The sequence below is a fragment of the Botrytis deweyae genome (genome assembly GCF_014898535.1).
Source record: "Botrytis deweyae strain B1 chromosome Unknown BDEW_014, whole genome shotgun sequence".
Classification (NCBI taxonomy): domain Eukaryota; kingdom Fungi; phylum Ascomycota; class Leotiomycetes; order Helotiales; family Sclerotiniaceae; genus Botrytis; species Botrytis deweyae.
Window position 1 is genome coordinate 400,215 of NW_024066221.1, and position 18,824 is coordinate 419,038.

At 41.1% G+C, this 18,824-nt stretch overlaps 7 protein-coding genes across 7 annotated transcripts; 5 read left to right on the forward strand and 2 right to left on the reverse strand.

Moving 5' to 3' along the window:
* Window positions 1–11: 11 nt before the first annotated feature.
* Window positions 12–2,075, forward strand: EAE98_006551 (uncharacterized protein; the record flags this gene model as incomplete). Its single annotated transcript, XM_038954174.1, has 1 exon — window positions 12–2,075. The coding sequence occupies one exon, from the start codon at window positions 12–14 to the stop codon at window positions 2,073–2,075; it is 2,064 nt and encodes a 687-aa protein (XP_038809419.1).
* An 80-nt stretch (window positions 2,076–2,155) lies between these two features.
* EAE98_006552 (uncharacterized protein) lies at window positions 2,156–3,677 on the reverse strand. Its single transcript, XM_038954175.1, has 4 exons — window positions 3,532–3,677; window positions 3,155–3,424; window positions 2,798–3,054; window positions 2,156–2,745 (listed from the first exon to the last, which is right to left on the reverse strand). Exons 1-4 carry the CDS (start codon window positions 3,532–3,534, stop codon window positions 2,736–2,738), a joined length of 540 nt encoding a protein of 179 aa, XP_038809420.1. The 5' UTR covers window positions 3,535–3,677; the 3' UTR covers window positions 2,156–2,735.
* A 452-nt stretch (window positions 3,678–4,129) lies between these two features.
* EAE98_006553 (uncharacterized protein) lies at window positions 4,130–4,807 on the forward strand (the record flags this gene model as incomplete). Its single annotated transcript, XM_038954176.1, has 4 exons — window positions 4,130–4,209; window positions 4,265–4,436; window positions 4,620–4,709; window positions 4,763–4,807. The coding sequence occupies 4 exons, from the start codon at window positions 4,130–4,132 to the stop codon at window positions 4,805–4,807; spliced, it is 387 nt and encodes a 128-aa protein (XP_038809421.1).
* Window positions 4,808–5,017: 210 nt separating this feature from the next.
* On the reverse strand, window positions 5,018–5,731 carry EAE98_006554 (uncharacterized protein; the record flags this gene model as incomplete). Its single annotated transcript, XM_038954177.1, has 4 exons — window positions 5,018–5,088; window positions 5,140–5,373; window positions 5,478–5,562; window positions 5,717–5,731. The coding sequence occupies 4 exons, from the start codon at window positions 5,729–5,731 to the stop codon at window positions 5,018–5,020; spliced, it is 405 nt and encodes a 134-aa protein (XP_038809422.1).
* Window positions 5,732–5,971: 240 nt separating this feature from the next.
* EAE98_006555 (uncharacterized protein) lies at window positions 5,972–9,318 on the forward strand. The gene is made up of 2 exons (XM_038954178.1): window positions 5,972–6,567; window positions 6,624–9,318. Exons 1-2 carry the CDS (start codon window positions 6,472–6,474, stop codon window positions 8,940–8,942), a joined length of 2,415 nt encoding a protein of 804 aa, XP_038809423.1. The 5' UTR covers window positions 5,972–6,471; the 3' UTR covers window positions 8,943–9,318.
* Window positions 9,319–10,298: 980 nt separating this feature from the next.
* Window positions 10,299–11,231, forward strand: EAE98_006556 (uncharacterized protein; the record flags this gene model as incomplete). The annotated part of the gene is made up of 1 exon (XM_038954179.1): window positions 10,299–11,231. One exon carries the CDS (start codon window positions 10,299–10,301, stop codon window positions 11,229–11,231), a length of 933 nt encoding a protein of 310 aa, XP_038809424.1.
* A 4,963-nt stretch (window positions 11,232–16,194) lies between these two features.
* EAE98_006557 (uncharacterized protein) lies at window positions 16,195–18,640 on the forward strand. The gene is made up of 3 exons (XM_038954180.1): window positions 16,195–16,931; window positions 17,003–17,574; window positions 17,657–18,640. The coding sequence occupies exons 1-3, from the start codon at window positions 16,848–16,850 to the stop codon at window positions 18,237–18,239; spliced, it is 1,239 nt and encodes a 412-aa protein (XP_038809425.1). The 5' UTR covers window positions 16,195–16,847; the 3' UTR covers window positions 18,240–18,640.
* Window positions 18,641–18,824: the final 184 nt, after the last annotated feature.

Genomic DNA, 18,824 nt, shown 5'->3' on the forward strand with positions numbered 1-18,824 from the left:
TACAAAAAAAAATGTCCTCAACAATCCGATTTCCTCCAGCCTATGTATTCAAGTTTCTTCTTGGCAATAAGGAAATCAGAGAATTAGAAGATGGATTGGATGGGTTTGGTGCGTTGCGATATACAATTCAAGAAGCCGAAGTGGGACTCACGAGAATTCCTACGAAGGCAAGAGTGGAATTTGAGTTGAGGAAATTGAAATTCATGACGGTTGACGTCACGAATATTGGAGGAGCGACAGCAAACTCAGGGGAAGTGGATGTCGAGGTGAAGGAGGAGATGGGGAGGAAGAGGAAAGCTGAGAGTGGAAAGAGGGAGCGAAGAAGTGTTTTGAATGATAACGGGAATGAGGTTATCGAGCTTAGTTCTGATGAAGACGAAACTGAATCCGAGGAAGAGGAGGAGGAGAAAGGGGGAATCGTTAGGAAAAAGTTGAAGTCAGCTGATGGGACAAGTTCTCCTGCTCCTATTGGAAGCGATTATGATCGAAATATTGTCAAAGTTCAAGACATCAGCAAATTTCCAAATTACGTCAATGTGCAGAATACTTTCAAGGTTTTGAAGATCGATTGGTATTTCGATTCAATCAAAGAAGGAATGTTGCTTCCCATAGACAAATACCTAATATACGAAGGACGACGAGTAACGGAGCCACCGAAATCTCTCCCTTCAGATCTCCTTACTCGCGCAGCAGCTGATTCAGGAGGCTCTCCTAATCACAAATACAGTACCCATTATCGACAGCAACAATCAATCAAACCACTTACCCGGCCCACCCTCCTCACAGAATCCACCTCCGAACATGACGACCCATCACATTTCCCCCCATTACCAGAATATCTCAAAACAATCTACTCTTGCGAAAGACCCACCCCCTTAACCTCTCCCAACGATCCCTTCATCAACCAACTGAAAACCATCAAGCTAAAGCGTCTCCTAGACGACGACCCCATCGGTGTTCTCGCCTATAGCACTTCTATCGCCTCCATAGCAGCTTACCCATACCCCCTCCGCTCACCCAACGAACTCATCCGTCTCCCGGGATGCGACCAAAAAATCGCCAATCTCCTCCACCAATTCCTGAACACAGGAACCACAGACGAAGTTCTCGAATTCGAAAGAAATCCCCGCATGCAAGTCTTAAAAACCTTCTACAACATCTGGGGCGTAGCCGAAATCACCGCACGCGAATTTCACGATCAAAGAAACTGGAAAGATCTCGACGATGTCGTGGTCGAAGGCTGGAACGATCTCAAACCGGTCCAAAAAGTCGGAGTCAAGTATTACGAGGAACTTAATTCTACGATTCCCCGCTCCGAAGTCGAAGCCATCGGTTCCATCATTCTTTCCGAGGCGCGGAGAATAGATCCCGGGTATCAAATGGTTATCGTAGGGGGATTCCGGAGAGGAAAATTGGAAAGCGGAGATGTGGATATCATGCTCACGCATCCGGATGAGAGTCGCACGTTAGGATTCCTCCCGGAACTAACATGGAGATTGGAGGAACAGGGATGGATTACGAATATTTTGCAGGAATCGATGAAGAATAGCGAGCGCGGCCAACGGGCTGTAGATCTGGGTTGGAAGAAAGATCAAGCGCGAAAAACGGGATTTGATAGTTTGGATAAGGCGTTGGTGGTTTGGCAGGATATCAATTTTCAGGCTGAGGAAGAAAAAGAGGGGGGAGAGAGGAAGAAACGCAAAAATCCAAATCCGCATCGCAGAGTGGATATTATCATTACGCCGTGGAAGACGGCCGGGACGGCGATTATTGGGTGGTCGGGGGGAACGACGTTTCAGAGGGATTTGAGAAAGTATTGTAAGAAGAAGAAGAATTGGAGATTTGATAGTAGTGGGATTCGGGAGCGGGGGACGGGGGAATGGGTTGATTTGGAAAGGGGGGTGCAGGTGGAGGGGTTAGTAAACGGCGATATAGAGAGGGGTGGGATGGAAAATGGTGATATGGAAGGGAAAATGGAAAAAGATATGATTGAAGTGTTAAGGAAGAAGGAAATGGCCGTTTTCAAAGGTATAGGCTTAGAATGGAGAGAGCCATGGGAAAGATGTACTGGGTAGGAAAGGGAATATTCGAGGATTAATTTGTGACAACAATTGAAGGTTACAGATATGTTAATATTATCATCGTCTGAATAAAATCATGTTCCAGCAAGTGAGAAAATAAACCAAACTTGCATCCTTAATACTATGAATGATTCAGCACAGGGAGAACTAGATACATCATCGGTTATGAAAATGACGCAATCAAGCGCATTACCCCCTTTTCTATAGCTGCGGACCTTTTACATGTATATGGTTCCATATCTATAGCTATCTATTTATACCATGGAAAGGCAAGTGACGAAGAATTACAAGCGCTAATCGAAACAAGTAACACATTGAAATGGCATTTTTTATACCTAATTAAGTATGAACCCTGATGTGAAATATTTAATGTACTGTGAAACATGAAAGCGGTTTGGTTGCGGTTGTCTGAATTAGATGGTGGAATTGTCAGAAAGCGTTTGGGTCCACTGGTCATCAAATTTTGATTGAAGTGCTGAGGGCGCCATAGAATATTCGATATTTTCATTCGTTGATCCAAGATTGGAAAATGGGAAATGCTAGCGCAAGTGGTATTTCTGATTGGTCTCAGTTTGCCTAGCTAAACAACAACTCCTGTGAATCATTTAGAGTTTTAACGTTCTTTCCGTCTCTCTCGATAATTTCGAAGTCATATTACGCAAGTCTAACAAAGATTAGTCGGCAAAAAACGTGGAAGATGACAATTTATAACCAACCTTTCAATTAAATGCAAGCCAGAAGCAGTTTCAACCACATGACTAACTTCACCTGGCTTTAAAGCGAAAGCTGCTTCCTCAAACTCTTTCTGCATATCTCCCCGTCCAAAGAAACCAAGATCCCCCATCTTACGGGCAGAGCTGCAGTCGGATTCGCTAACGGCAAGGTCACCCAATGATGTTGTTCCAGAACGGATATGAGCTTCATGTTGAAGAATAATGCTCATCGCCTCTTCCTTTGTGCGTGTGATTTCGGCCTATTATTTTATTAGTCATATTTCCTTGCGCACAATGAAACATTGAGGTTTCTCGATCGTTGATTGTTGATTTCGAATTTGGGTCACGGAGAAAACGAACCTCGCGCCAACTGCTCGGCCTTCTGCTGCCCTTGTGCTTCACCAGTAAATGACTGGCTCTGATCTTTCCTGATTGATCTTCCTGGCCATTGGCATTATCTCCAATCTCCGAGGCGCTGTAATGCTCGGCCATATATGCCTTCAGCTTTTCGGTATCAGTGTTTGCTGGAGGCTCCCAGCTTGATATCGTTTGCGCTTCGTTGAAATAGTAGGGAATGTTCTTAGATTTTGAAGTGCGAACTTCCCATCCTGCTGGTAGACCTGCGTCCGTCTATACAATGAGGTTAGTAAAGCTCGAAGGGTATTTACGTTACAAATCCAAAAAGTTCAGCCATTAAAGATATAGTGAACATTGAAAGTGCAAAGGGAAAACGTTACCATTGTGTAACTGGTTTTTTATAGTCGAATGTGCTACAAATGATTCGAATTTGTGATGAATATTATTGATGAGTCTTTTGATATAGATTTTTGTGACTGTCTTCTTGTTATTTATTTTTGATTGTATTTTTCCAAAGGAAGAGAGAGGCGTGAAAGGAGATGATGCATTTAACTGGAAGGAACTATATCTTGGTCACAGGGCGAACCCAATTAAGTTTAGTGGCAGGCGGGGTTTCCCTTCTTTAGTCACCACCAAGCAACAACCAAGTCAATCGTGCCAGCTTATTAAGGTGACAAGGACTTTCACTCACAAGGATTACAAAAGAGTTCTAGTCCAGCCAAAAGTATCCACATCGAAATCCACTCGAGCCATAATCTATCATTCATCGACATTTCTCAGCAACGCGACGCAACGAGAGAATCTCAATATTATACAACATCAAAGAAGAATATTATTATTCTTCCTTCTTCTACGATCAAAACATCGACTTCAACTGGCTCTAGGTGCTGAATAACGACATTTATCCACGAGTATCGTGACGATTTATCTATTGCGACAAATTCAATCCTAGAACACATCTTTCAAAGAAATATCATCATGGCATCTCCATCATCCAGTTCTGGCGAAGAGCCCAAGAAGAATGAGGAACAAATCACTTTCAGATTCTGTAGCGAATGGTAGGTTCCCATCGCCCCCTCAAAGGTTTTCTCGCATCTGCTAACGATTATCTAGTTCAAATATGTTGTATCCAAAAGAGGACCCCGATACCCACCGCCTACAATTCGCATGCCGTACTTGTCAATATTCAGAGGAGGCTGTCTCCTCTTGTGTCTTCAGGAATGTTCTTAACAATGCTGTCGGTGAGACTGCAGGTGTCACTCAGGATGTTGGATCTGATCCTACTGTGGGTTTACCTTTATGTCTTTTATGCGGCCATCTGGTCATTTGTGAGGGAAGGGTGGCAAACAGGCTGGGTGTGGAGAAGCTTTGAGGGGAGAAGATTTTATGGACGGACTTTTGCGGAAGTTCTGGTGGCTGTTGTGGTCTCTTTGAAACCTCCGCTGACATCGATTTTCTTTGGTTCTAGCTTCCACGATCCAACAAGACTTGCCCTGCTTGCAGAAACGAAGATGCTGTATTTTTCCAGTCTCAACAGAGATCTGCGGAAACGGGAATGGTAAGCCATCGAATTTGCGAATATTTTCAGACCTTGCTAACGGGCGATCCTAGAAACTCTTCTACGTATGCTGCGGGTGCGGTCATATTTTCCAATGATACCCCGGGTTTCGATTTTTAGAGAAGGCGTTGTTCTTTGGGGAAACGGGCATATGGAGTCTATCACATGGATTGGGGATACATAAAAACACATTATCAAATTTCTGCGGCATGTCAATATGGGGGAGAATATAATTTTTCATTGTCCAAAATTCCTTTAAAACGCCGGATTTGCTATGCTACATCAATCTTTTTTTTATACAGTGATATCTACAGATGCATAGGTGCTAGTGATAGAATTTTTGACCACTTCATCTTTCTTAATTCTGTGCCAACCACACCTGTAAAATGTTAACAAAGAAAACATATTGAGGATAGTCGAGACTACTAACCGTTTAATCTTGTTCCAATGGGTTCTCCAGCTTTGTTGATTAAAACGCAAGCATTATCATCGAACTTGACGACACTTCCATCTGGTCTCTGTAACTTTTTGACCGTCCTAACCACAACTGCGTGTCTAATATCTCCTCTTCTGACCTTGTTCGCTGCGGATGTAGAAACACTTGCACCGGGACCGGACTCTGAGAAATTACGTTGCTTTTGTACGACGACGATAATGCGATCTCCTAATTTGTATTGTTAGAATTGGAATCGACGAGACGAGGCTGTGGGGGGCGTTGTGGAGGGAGGGGGACATGGTAGGAGGGGTGATGTAGAGAGGGGTCCGAACCAATTTTTGCATGTCTCTTCATTTTTAAGACCTTGGCGCATTCTACCACGGCGGCGCCAGAATTGTCGATGCAATTAAGCATCGTCTATATGGTGATAGTTAGCACAATATAAAGTGATGCGCGCAAAAGCAGATAAATCAATAAAAGCATTTTATGTATGCGCCGGGCACAACAGAAGGAAAGTTATCCAGTATATATCAATGAGGGTATTTCACGCAGCAGAACAAACAGGTCATACCTTTAGTTGAATCATCTTATGGACAATACGTGGTGGAGAGGTTCACTTTCGTATGGCTGGAGATTCTCTATATATCTCCTTCTCTCTCTGCATTGTATGGTTACCTCACTATGGTCATCGTCAAATTATTAGGACACTAGTCTATTTTTGGTATAGGCGATGTTTACCCACGCCTCAATATTCCAAGTTCTACTTCCAGCCTCTTTTATCTATTGTCCTATCTTGTTGAGAATGGCTAATAGGGGTGAAAAAATATACTTCATCTTCTGTTGAAGGTCATCATGTATCTTAAGGAAACAATTATTCACTCCTTTCCTGCTTACTTACTTTCGTCCCTCTTTTTCTTCCCGTTTGAAGCATTTCAGCGTTCTCGTTCTTCGATTCTCAATTCCGCATAACGTAACTTTCGGAGTTCAGCACATAAGTATTTGCTTCTCTTTTATTTCAGTAGGCCAGGGAAAATAGCCCGCGAGGACGTCCATTTGGAAGAAGTGAATGTGTTAGGATCACAAAAATCAGCTCGGACACGTTTTTCGTAGGCGACGAGCCACTTGAATCATTCATTCGGTCTGATATTCCAATTTATTGCGAGCCGTACATCCATACACTCACTTGGATATACAATCTGTTTCAATCCTTTCCGCATCTTTCCTGCAACACTATCCACTTCTATTTTTTCGGCATCACGACTGGCTTTGTTTGTAGCCTATAACTTCTGTACAATCGCATACTTACACATCACTTGAACCGTCACAATGCCTCCAAAATCAAACGCAACGAAGAAGGAACGACTTACTCTGGCTCAATTATGGTCATACGATGATATATTGACAGATGCGCTTGTTGACCAGGTAAGTCTTTTTATATCATAGTCTCAATTATAACTTCTCCTAATATCAGCCGACAGGTTTACTATTGGACCAATATTCGCAAAAATCGCATCGCATACCATTCATCTCGTGGAATTAGAGAGGAAGATGTGACCAAAATTCTCCAAAATTCAGTCATCATTGAGAAAAACACTGCAAAAGCAGAGGCAGAACTCTTAGCTCTTCCAGGTCTCAAGAAATTTCAACAAAGTCTCAATTCGGAAAAAGAAAAGGAGGACTTTAGGCGTCATCTTAAAAAGTACATCAACATTTATCTACCAGATTGTCCATTCGAAGTTTCGAGCACGAATCGTTATACTGTTGTTACACATGAAGCGGCAGTTGTTGCGCGGAGGGAAATTAGAAAAGGAGAGGTAGTCAAATATCTTTCCGGAATTCAAGTAGTTATGACACCTGAGGAAGAAGAACACATTAATCTTCTGCGCAGAGACTTTAGCATTGTTATGTCAAGTCGTAACAAATCTGCATCACTATTTCTCGGACCAGCCCGATTCGCAAATCACGATTGTGGCGCAAATGCTCGTTTGATGACGAGCGGAACTGCCGGAATGGAGATTATTGCAGTTAGGGATATTGAGATTGGCGAGGAAATTACGGTCACCTACGGCGAGAGTTATTTCGGCGAGGATAATTGCGAATGTCTATGTAAGACTTGTGAGGATAACCGCGAAAATGGATGGGCCCAAGACGATGATAATAATGAGTCTATTCCCAAATTATCAATTGAACAGGAACCATCACCCCCAGAGGTACCAGGTTATAGCCTTCGACGTAGACGACGACTCACTTCTACGGTATCTGAATCGCGTTCCGAATCGATGACACCTGACATTAATTTACGACCACAAGTACGAAAAATGCCACCAAAGTCGGGTAGATCAGCTTCGTCAGCTCAGAATGGACGCTCTCCTGCTCTGGGCTCTCCACCTTCAGCCTCAAATCGGTCTGTATCTAAAGTAGACCAAGTTGATGAAGACAACCTACTATCACCAACAGGATCATCGAAGCGAAGAAGAATGCCTAGCGAGGAAGATTGTTCACCAAGTACTCCGAAAAGAAGACGACCATCTCAAAAGATTGAGCGTTCTCCATTAGGAGTTCTACATGGAGTGAACGGAAGCGAAATGCCTAGCTCCCCGGAATCGGATATACTACAACAAAACCTTCTGGTCGAATGGGACCAACCGGTAACTCCAGGTATGCCTTCACCAATAATAGATCCTGGAAGATCTCGGCCATTGAGATCAAGCACACTTAAACGAAAGAGAGACTCCGAGGAACCAACAGTTTCGCCATCCGACACGACAAAGCGATTGAAGAGCCAGTTTTCTGTAAAAGTTGAAGAGTTCACGCCTACATCATTTTATGGAAACAATGGCCATGTCACCTTACCAAGTTCTGCTTCAGAATCCAGGAGAGCAAGTTTCACATCCTCTCCTTCAGGGGAGGAAAAAGGGGAAACAGATGCAACATCAGTCGATGAAGAAGAGACGATCGTGGTACTAAATGAGAAACCTGTTTCTGTCGATTCTAAACCTAAGCGACAGGGTTACGTGAAAAGGGGAAATCATGGTGGTCGAAGAAGAGGGCCGTTGTGGGAAAAGGAAAAGCGAGAAAGGGCGGGCCAAACAAAAGTCATCACACCATCAGAAATTCAGAATGCAAAGAAGGCGCCATCAGAAGCTGTTCTCGTCAGTCCAAATACCAGCAAGTCACACCCAGCTTTACAAGATGATGCAGATTCGTCCGCCCTTTCCGATCTTGGATCCGACATGGAAATAGACGACTCAACAATGACAATCTCGAAGAAACTTCCGCAGCCCAAAATTCGACGACGCCGCAAAGGAGTAGTTGTACCATCAACTAATGATAAGGACCATGCGCCAAATGTACGAATTCCTGGTGACTACGTATTGACCCATGCACTTCTCGCTGAGCCAGCATCAGCATGGATCAATTGCAAGATCTGTGAAGAACCTTTTGTTCAGAAAGATGCATATTTTACTAGATCATCTTGTCCAAGATGCGAACGCCATAGTAAGCTGTATGGATACATGTGGCCAAAAACGGATAAAGAGGGCAAACATGATGAGGAGGAAAGAGTTCTAGATCATCGTACTGTTCATCGTTTTATCAAATCCTCGGAAGAAAAAGACATCAGGAGGAAGAGTGGACGCGGGAGTACTGGGAGTAGAGAAGTAACAAAAGAAGCTAGTGTAACTCCAGCGGCATCTGTTAAGATTAATGGGGTAAAGAAATCATTCAAGGCAGGTGGTCTATTGAGAGTGTATGGGAGGAAGAGTGAACGAACTAGGAGAGATAGATTCACTTTGTAATATATTTGAGGGAAGGATAGAAAGAAAAGGTTTATGATATGATAGACGACGATGGGAAATAGGGACGGTCGTGAGGTTTGGCACGCACATTCTTTTCTTGTGTTTTATATTGAAGTTAAAGATTTGGGGTATGGGCTACTATAACTACTGCGGATGGTGGTTGTAGCATGGTGTCTGGCGATTGGGATTTGGTTTGTCAACGGAAATTACTTACGGAATATCAACGGACAATGAGGAATGGCTTGTATTATACCGTTTGGTGGAGCGATGAAATTAGTGTACTATAGAGGAGAGAAGGATTCATATATTTTCTAGAATATTGTGTTGCATTGCTGCGTGCTGGATACATGGGAATGAATACAGTTTCTGATATCCTGTTTGTGTCATCTTTTTCTCTCTCGTTCAAAGTACTTGATACTGTTTCATTCACACCCTATATTTTCCACACTCTACAAACCTCGATCTTGTACCAGATGGCCCAAAAGCAAAGTCGTGCTTCACCCATCTAATCTTTTCCTCGTCACCTCGTGTGTTAGATTGGGCATCGGGCAGGTTTATCTGGGAAACTTGAGTATTTTGATGGATATACATTTTTTCTATATACTGTTGGACAGGATAAATGCCCTGCAAAATGTCGATGGAATTTTTGGAATTGGGTATAGTTGGGGATATCCTCATTTTGAGATAACAATTACAGAACGAGCACGTAGCATATATTCTGGTACCCCAATACCCGTATGGTTTATCGGACTACTACCCTGCTATGTGTCAATGGACTCGAGATGGAGTAGGATCAATATCCCGGGTATATATAGAACGGGTACCCATCCCTGCTCGTGTATTCTGAATAAGGAAGCTGGAGTATCTGACCTCGTTTCGTCTTACTCGATTTGAATTGATTTTTGATCGCTATACGTTTCCCTGTCCAATGGTGCAGAGGGCATACGCCCTGTCGGCTTGGATTCAGCTGGTTGTGTTGCAAGGACAACTACCATTGCGATACATGTACTTCTGGACTTGTACACACATGCATAAGTTATTTTAAAATAATGCATAAAATCCATGGACATTCCACCATGTTATAGTATCAAGTCTTCAATCAATCAAAATGACTTCTGTCCATTTTGATACCACGCTCGAAAAGCTCTATGGGCTCGACAAACAAGATCCCCGCGAAATCTACCTCTTTACATGATTCCAACAGCCACGCTTCAAATGACACAAGGCATACCCATTTCCAAAAAATATGTCTATCAAGATACTCTATCTCCTAACAACCTCGAAATCTAAGCGAGAATCTTCACTCAAATGGCTCCGCAACTCTTCGGTTTCATTGCAGGGAACTTGAATATCATCATGTTTGATCTCGATGCTCCCGACGGCGGAATCGATCCGCAGCCCCGAATAGATACACAAGATGTATTGAGTTGCATCACAGAGAGTCAGAGACCTATCGTCACTTATGTGCGTAGTGTGGAAGATATTATGCTTCCTCCCGATGCCCTCCTCGCCGTAGCCAACCCAAAGGATTGTCTCGAGCACTTTCCCTCCACAGTCCCTTTTGAGAACCACTATCGAGCGCTTTCGAAACGCGATTTGGTGGTCTCTGGCTTGCCGACTCCGGGATCGATAGCCATTGAAACGCGGTTAAATCCCATGCAAGTGCGGGATCCGCAAATGCGAGTCGAGGAAGTAACTCGTATGCTTGAGGTCATCAAATGCCAATCTACGCCCTTTGTGGTGAAATTGCCGCAAGCGTGTTCGGGACAGGGTGTGTTTCTCGTCAGAAATGAGGAGGAGAGGAGCACTGCACTATCGGTGTTGGAGACGGGTATAGATACTATGCTCCAACAGCTGAGTCCGAGTAATGAACATTTACACCCTAGCAATTTTATTGTGCAAGAAATGTTGTCTGGATCCGCGGTGGCTATTGCGTTATTCTTGTCTAAAGAGGGCGAGGTGTTGATTACATCTGTGTGCGATCAGTTTGTTGATGCGCAGGGGAATTGGGGTGGGGGTCATATTGATTATGCGGGACAGGAAAGTCGCATTGAAGAGTATAGAGCTATTGCGAAAAGAATAGGAGATTATATGCATACGCTTGCGTATTATGGTCCGTTGGGTGCGGATATTATGATGGATGCGAAGGGAAATCATTTGGTTATTGATTTGAATGCACGGGTCACGGGTTCGCACGCATTAGGGTTCTTGAGGGGGCATTTTAATAGAGAGAGAAGGTTTAGCGATGCGGCGATTTTGTTTCCGCTGTTTTTTAATATAGGGTTGTAGGGGTTCAGAGAAAGTTTTGTGGGGGAGTTGGCGGAGGGGAGGATGGTCGTTGCGGGGTGGTGTCATGGGAGAGGGAAGGTAGTGAATGTGGCGACGGTCATTTTGGCGGGGGAGGATCGGGACAGGTTGATGGATTTGGTGGGGAGAGTAAAGCAGCTTCAGATGATGAGGTCTTGATTGCAGAAACTGTGTTTGGGTGTTGAATTATGGCTTTGCTTGAGGGTGACAGAAAGAGCTTATCGAGTTACTTGAGTCATTTAGACGATTGTAAGCTGTGAGGTAATTATCAAGGGGCATTTCAATGTAGAGAATATTGACTCCTTTGCTTTAATCAACACGTTGTTTCAAGCCTATTCACCCTCTCGATCACTTTTCTCGCTATTATTCGATGAGCGATGAACTTGCTGCGAATCATACACTCATGATTTTGTATGAATTCCACCCATTCAATTGCAATCCATCCACCTCAAGTTCACAACATTCTGTTGCAAAAGAAATACACACCAAATCAATCCCACAAAACCATATCAACAAGCCTAGTCCGACCCGCCCCAAACATTTGGGAGTATGAAAGGCCTGTGATTTCTCTAAAACATATCCTCTTATTAGTGAAGGAGCAGAAACACATATCGAGGACTGAGGATCGCGAAAATATTGGCATAAGAAATCTTTCCAGGGGCTCGCTAGTACACTTGAAACCGAATAGAAGGATTTCGAAAAACAAGATACTGTGTTTAGAATGAATTTACACACTTCTAGCAATTACTTTTTCTCTATAAAAAAAAGACAAGATCTCCAGGTTAACACACCCAAGAAAGCAACAGAAAACAGTATTAGAACGAATCGAAGAATATCTTAAAATATCATCCGTACTCCGTTTATCTCATCGTAGAAGACAACTTTGTCATTCGAGAGTTGCAAGTCCGCGCGGTGTGTACAGTCTATTATTCTGCTTTCATTGAATGAAGCACGACTTTGCAGCGGACGACATCTGGCGGTATTGGGCAGAGATGATTCTGTCGTGCTGTGTGTATATTTGAAGAACTGGGGGGTTCTAGACGGGTTAAAATGATTGGGTGCAGTAGGTTGGCTGGGTCGACATCATTTAGATGAGTGTTCAGTCTCTCCTTGAAATGATTAGACGCCAATGAATCCTTCGCAAAGAACTCCTCGTTGAAAATTAAGGAGCTTCCGCCTAAATCGAGATAGAGACGTACACTATGATTGACCAAGCTCTTGAAGTATTCGTATTGTCGTTGATTCATAGTACAAAAACACAACGTCCAAATCCAAACAACCCCTCCCATGCACGTACAAATGTCCAATGGTCCAATCAACTGAATTCATCCAAGCTTACGAGGGCGTGTCTTTGATGAATGCCGGCCCATGCACCACCTTTATTTAATAACAACTCTCCATATAAATTCATATAGCAACACGTTATTTATTAAAACATACTCACTATTAAAATCTTATAATATAAATAATAATATTATTTCTAGATTACTAATCAACCATAAAAGTTGTTATCCCCATCATTCTCTATAATAAAATTATATATCTTTATAATATAAATGATAATATTATCAATAATCTTTTAAAGGATTCTAAACCACTTTTCCTTTCAAGCTATATGCATTTCTTCTATAATTGATAGATAAGTGCCTAGAGTCTTTTTTTTTTTAATCTTCTATCTTATATACTTCTATATATACTTTATAACATTTATATCGAAAAATTGGAGCAATTAATCTATATATCTAATCCCCTTTTTCTTCAGGAATTCCTTAATATAGGAAGCCTTATATGCTAATACATTATCTAATATCAAATAAACATCAAATTGATTATCCTTTTTAAACTCTTGTAATTATAATTCAAATAGAGATTCTAGAAAACCTTTAAAAAAGCAATACCAATCTATCCCCCCTTTATCTCAATTCCCTCTTTTATATACAATACTTTACTTATAAACCTACTTGCTAAAAACAAAGCCAAGCTTTTTAGAACCCTTTAGATTATAAGCTTTCTCTTCCAGTTATTTAGAGCTTTTAAAAACTAAATCATAAAATCAATTATACCCCTCATTCAAGTGTTTTAGATCTTCAATAGCCTCTCTCTTCTCCTCTAAAAATTCAATCGAATATATAATATATAATCCAGAACATTCCCCTAAGCATATTCCCCTAAAGAATTATCCATATCCATATTGTTGGTTCAAAGTAGAAGCCTGTTTGATATCTTTATATTCATATTTTTCTAAAGTATACTACATTCGATAAATATTTTTTTCAAAGCTTCATACTATAGCCGCATCAATAAATATAACTCTCTCAAAAATTTTCCTTAATATTTTTTGTAAATCTGTAGTTCCTACAACCCTTTTTTTCCAATATAAAACATTCAATTATAGCTTTTTCATAAATATAATATAAAAAAGACAATTCGCATACATAACCCTCCAAAAAATCGAAATGTAAATCTTTTTCTTATACATTTTATTCCAATTCGAAATATATTAATCTACAAATAACATTCTACTATTTCGAATTGTTTTAACCATAAAAACTAGCAATTGTTATTTATATAATTCCAAAAGAGATTGCTATCCTCAAATATATATATTTTCAATATTCAATATATCAACCAATAAAGAACATCTAGCTCCATTACATATATCATTCAATTCATTTCGATTTTGCATATACTTTTATATATTTCTTATAGTTTTTTCCAAAAATTTATAATCTCAATATACTACTTCTTTTTGAGCAGAAATGATTCTAGCCATTTGTATAATTACCTATCTAATTCCATCGGGTATCTTTTTTCGACTAATTTTAGATATCCATAGATGTATCCCTTTATTTTATTAATCTTTATAGAACATAATTTAATGATTTATATAAAATAATTAAATTTTAATTAAATTTAAAAGATTTAAAAACTGAAAACGTATTCTTGATACCACGCGGAAATGGGTCGTACACGGATCCGGCATTCATCAAAGACACGCCCTCGTACATATCTAGCTTACCCAGGTATACATTGCGGCTCAATCGAATCTCAAACAGCGACCGAAACACTCATCTCGGCACCGAAAAAATATCGGAACAATTTATCCGGCTTACTTCTTCCTACCCTTACACCCGCTTCCTTTTGTGCATCCTTCCGTGACGTCTTCCCGCATGTTTTGGGTGCTACCTGGTAGGTAGATGTGTATGCTTGTTAGGAATACAACATCGGGTTTACGTTTATGTTGTGTATTCCCGTTTTTTACTCTTTACAGAGGAGATAGAAACAGAACCAACAGAGAAAACAGTCGAGAAAAAGAAATGAATCAAACTCATGCCTACCAACTTGTCAAAAGCGAAACAAAACTGTGCGAGAAATACCTGGGTACAGTGACATCTACCTAGAAGGAAGCCTTGGTATCTTGGTATCTGTTGTGAGACTCTGGTTGAGCGTGTATGTATGTATATATGCGGATGCGAATGCGAGATTACAAATGAATACGAACTGCATACTTCGTCTGGCTACGATTTCCACATCGATATAACACAACGTAGGAAAATACAAAACACACAACACGCGACGCGACAGTAACAATGTAGTGCGAAATCTCCACTTGCAAGAGTCCAAGCATTAAGTAGAAGCAGTCAATTTCAAGAGATTATTCTTCTCTCTCCTCTTGAGCAAACAATTCCTTCAACCATTTACTAAGCTTCTATCAGAAACTTGTCTTGGCAGTGGCAGTGTGGCTTGCTGATCATCACCTCATATTATGCAGTTTGATGTTCTTGGCTAGTTTTGGCTGGCACACATGGGCAAAAGTGAGGAAACGCAGCACGAGTCAAATGTTTGTATTAGGATTGGAAAGTGTCGTGTGCTTCTCTCTTTAGGTTGTGAAGTTGTGAATAGAGTTGGCAAAAGGTGTGAAGAGCTTTATGTAGATAGAAAGTATATCGAGTTGAGTTTGAATAATTCTACTTTGCGTAGGTATCTAAAGTAGAGATAATGTTTGGGGGAAGCTTGAATGGTTCACGATGCACGATTGTGATGTAGGAGGTTATTATTAGTTGGTGGGTCGAGATGAATTCATGAAAGAATGGGGAAGAAAAGAGCCGGGGATTTAACGATCGATGAAGGGGTAAATGGATAAATGGGTGATTTAGTAAAATATATCGAAAAGGAATATTCTTCAAGAATATGATGTGTGAATGCCATGTCGAAAAAAGAATCGTCTAGGATTCATATATACATATGTTTGAATCTGAGTGCGAGGTCAGAATCTCTGTTTATCTATCTATTTATGCTATGATCTAAAATATGGACATCATAGAGTCGTCGTAAGCTATTCACATTCGTCTAATCTTAATTGATCCTTTATTTTCTTTTTCCTCACACAAACCCATAACTGCCTCTTCCTCATATCCACCTGGTAACTTTCTGAACATGTGAATGAATTGGCTTTGTCTTGGCCCCAGCTATTTGAAGTAAACTTGATCCAGACTCCAAGCAAAAATAACCTGTGATTAGATACTTGGCATGTGAAGAATTACTCTATTTGGTAAATACGCTTTTGTGGTAGCGGCGGGTTGATGAATACGCGGGAATATGTACCGTGGTTCTGCAGGTCTTCGAGTGATCAGGTCAGGGTCTGAGGCAGAGAGAAGATAGTTTGTTAGATCGTCGGGAGATCTCATTTTGCGTCGACGAGTAAGAATGGGAAGGGGAAGAAGTATGGGACTAGATAATATACTCTCTTATGATAAAGGAGAAGAGAAGAAGGGGATATGCTCTAGATTTCATGACTAGCGATGCATGGTCTCGATGCTTATTGTTTGCTGTATATTAAGAATTAGTTGTGAGGATTTAGTTAGCCGCTACTTGGTATCAAATTCATACATAGCCCTATTTACATCTTTTTAACCTGTCAACCAGCTCTTGAATAAATAAAGCTTTATATCACTTTGGTTCCTTCGGCTGCTTGATTTTCTTTTCTGCTTTCTGAACCTCGATTTTCGAGACTTTTCGTTATACTTCTCAATTCAAAATTTGAAGAGAAGTAGAAGAAGAGAGATAGCCCTTGCTTTCATTCTTGCTTCTCCATACTAACAGATCCGCACCACTCCTGAATATCAACTTCCAGTGTATTTAAATCCACCCAACGAACGAATACATTCATTTTCCTACTTATACGGCCGATTTCGATTTCTCTCGTTGTTTTGTATAATTACAATAGCTTTACCTATAACTCGACGATTTTAATCCGCAAATATCAATACATTTAATCTGTTTCTTCAAAGGCTTTCAAACCGAATTGTTATCAAGGGGTTTCTTTCCTCTTTATCTCCTACACCAAAAGCATACGTCATCCCTGCGGTAAACATAACGAGCAAATTATTTCGACACAAAGGAAAAGATTCGGATACGGAGTTTCCTATAGATATCTTGCATCGATACTCTTATATATATATATATATATATATCTGGTCCGGAATACTGTCTTGAAAAAGAAGGAATAAAAGAAGTCCTTCAATTGAGGGTTTCCATCGTGTTTTGACGTCTGGTGCTTGAGTCGGATTGGGCGGACGACATTTATACAATCCGAATATGGCGAATATACCATTTCCAGATGGCGAACCGCAATGGAATAGTAAACCACAATTCAGATTGCCGGGATGGGCGGAACCAGTTGTTAGTTTTCCTTCTGGACTTTTGTTCAAGAAGAAATGAATGGAGTTCCTCAACTAACGATTCTTTCACAGATGGTTGCTAGTATCTTGTTTGGATCTATGGTACTGACGAGAAGACATGGGTATAAGATATTCGATCGAAGGCGAAACACATATGGATTATTGAGTGAGGAACCCGATTCCGCACGCTCATCCGATGATTTGTTGGCTCGGGACTACATGATTGGCAGCGGACGAGATTCCGACGTCGATTCGATGTCGACGTCGAAATATCCCCCCAAGAAGAGAAGATGCTGTGGCACGAATCTCCTGACGCCGAACACCTCGAGATTTCGAGATCACTACCACAGTCGAATATTACAGAAGTTTCCATTTCTGATCGAGATGTTCTATTGGATTGTTACGTATGCGTTTTATCGATGTACGAAGGTCCTCTCGCAAGCTATGTTTTCCAAAATGGGCATTTGGGATGTGGCTCAGGATCATGGGTTGGCGATTTTGGAATTCGAGGAGTTCTCGTGGATGAGCTTTTTGTGGCCGGTGAGGGAACAGAGTGTACAGAGGTGGTTTTTAAATGGTCATGGGACGCTTTTGACCGTTTTGAATCGTTCTTATGCCTTGATTCATATTCCTGGTACTGTTGGGTAAGTTTCGGAAATCATGACTAGGCAGAGATGTCGAGTAGTTTTGGAGAATTTGTCTTTGACTAATACTTTTTTCTTGTAGATTCATCGCGTTCTGGTACTATGTAGCACCATCCCATACAACTTTTGCAACAGTCCGTCGAACCATGACTCTCACCAATCTTTTCGCCTTCTGCATCTTTATCCTCTACCCCTGTATGCCACCACGTCTTCTTCCCCCCGAGTATGGATTCCTCGACAGTGTCGGTCGCAATAACGCGCAATCCGTTTGGATGCAAGGAAATTATGTCAACTCGCTCGCCGCCATGCCATCGATGCATTTTGGATATTCATTTTGTATCGGCGTGACCTTAATCTATCATTCTGGACTCTTCCGTCGCAATCTTGAAACAGGCGAAAAACGCAAGAATAAATTCTGGATGCTCTTTTATGTTTTCCTGGGAATCGCTTATCCGCTTTATATCCTGATCACGATTGTGGCGACGGCAAATCATTATTATCTCGATGCCTTTGTGGCGTTCTTCGTGGCGATTGCGGCATTCTTGTGTAATAGGATATTCCTCATCTTATTACCCGTGGAAGATTTATTGTTTTGGTGTTTGAGATTGGAGAAACCTATTCCGACGACGGGAGATAGATTTAGAAGGAGGGCCAGCCGTTCTTAAGTCTAATGGTTTTCGAAAAGAAGGATGGTATCATTCCACTAGCTTCTGAAATGAAGACATCAACGACGATGGAGAAGATAAAGATCGAGATGGATGGGCGTTTTTCTGGCATTTTTCTAGCATTTTTCGGATGGGCTGGGATGGAAAGAAGGGAATTCTTCTGGGCGAGCATATTCACGTATATGTCACTATTGCATATATTTTGTCTTTGGTTTTTTATACTCACCATGTTGAGTATTTTGGATGGATACCAGCATGGCTTGCAGCCTCTAAATAAACGGCGTATTGGAAACGGAAAGTTGGAGATTGATTTGTAGTTTGAATGAAGAATTATTGACTACAAGAAATGTTTTTCGTCTGTATTATCGGATGATGTCGTTGTGATGTTTAGTCAAGTACTTTGAGAGTTTCATCTCGTTCATTCATTCATAAGCTTCATGAAATATCTCTGGTATAAATATCTTTTTGGATACCCAGGTGAGTACAGATGAGTGATATTGAAGGAATATCGTACTTGGAGTTCGAATAATAGGAATCTTGCAATGTAATTACTGTACTGTTAATTGACCAATCCAAAGCTTCAAT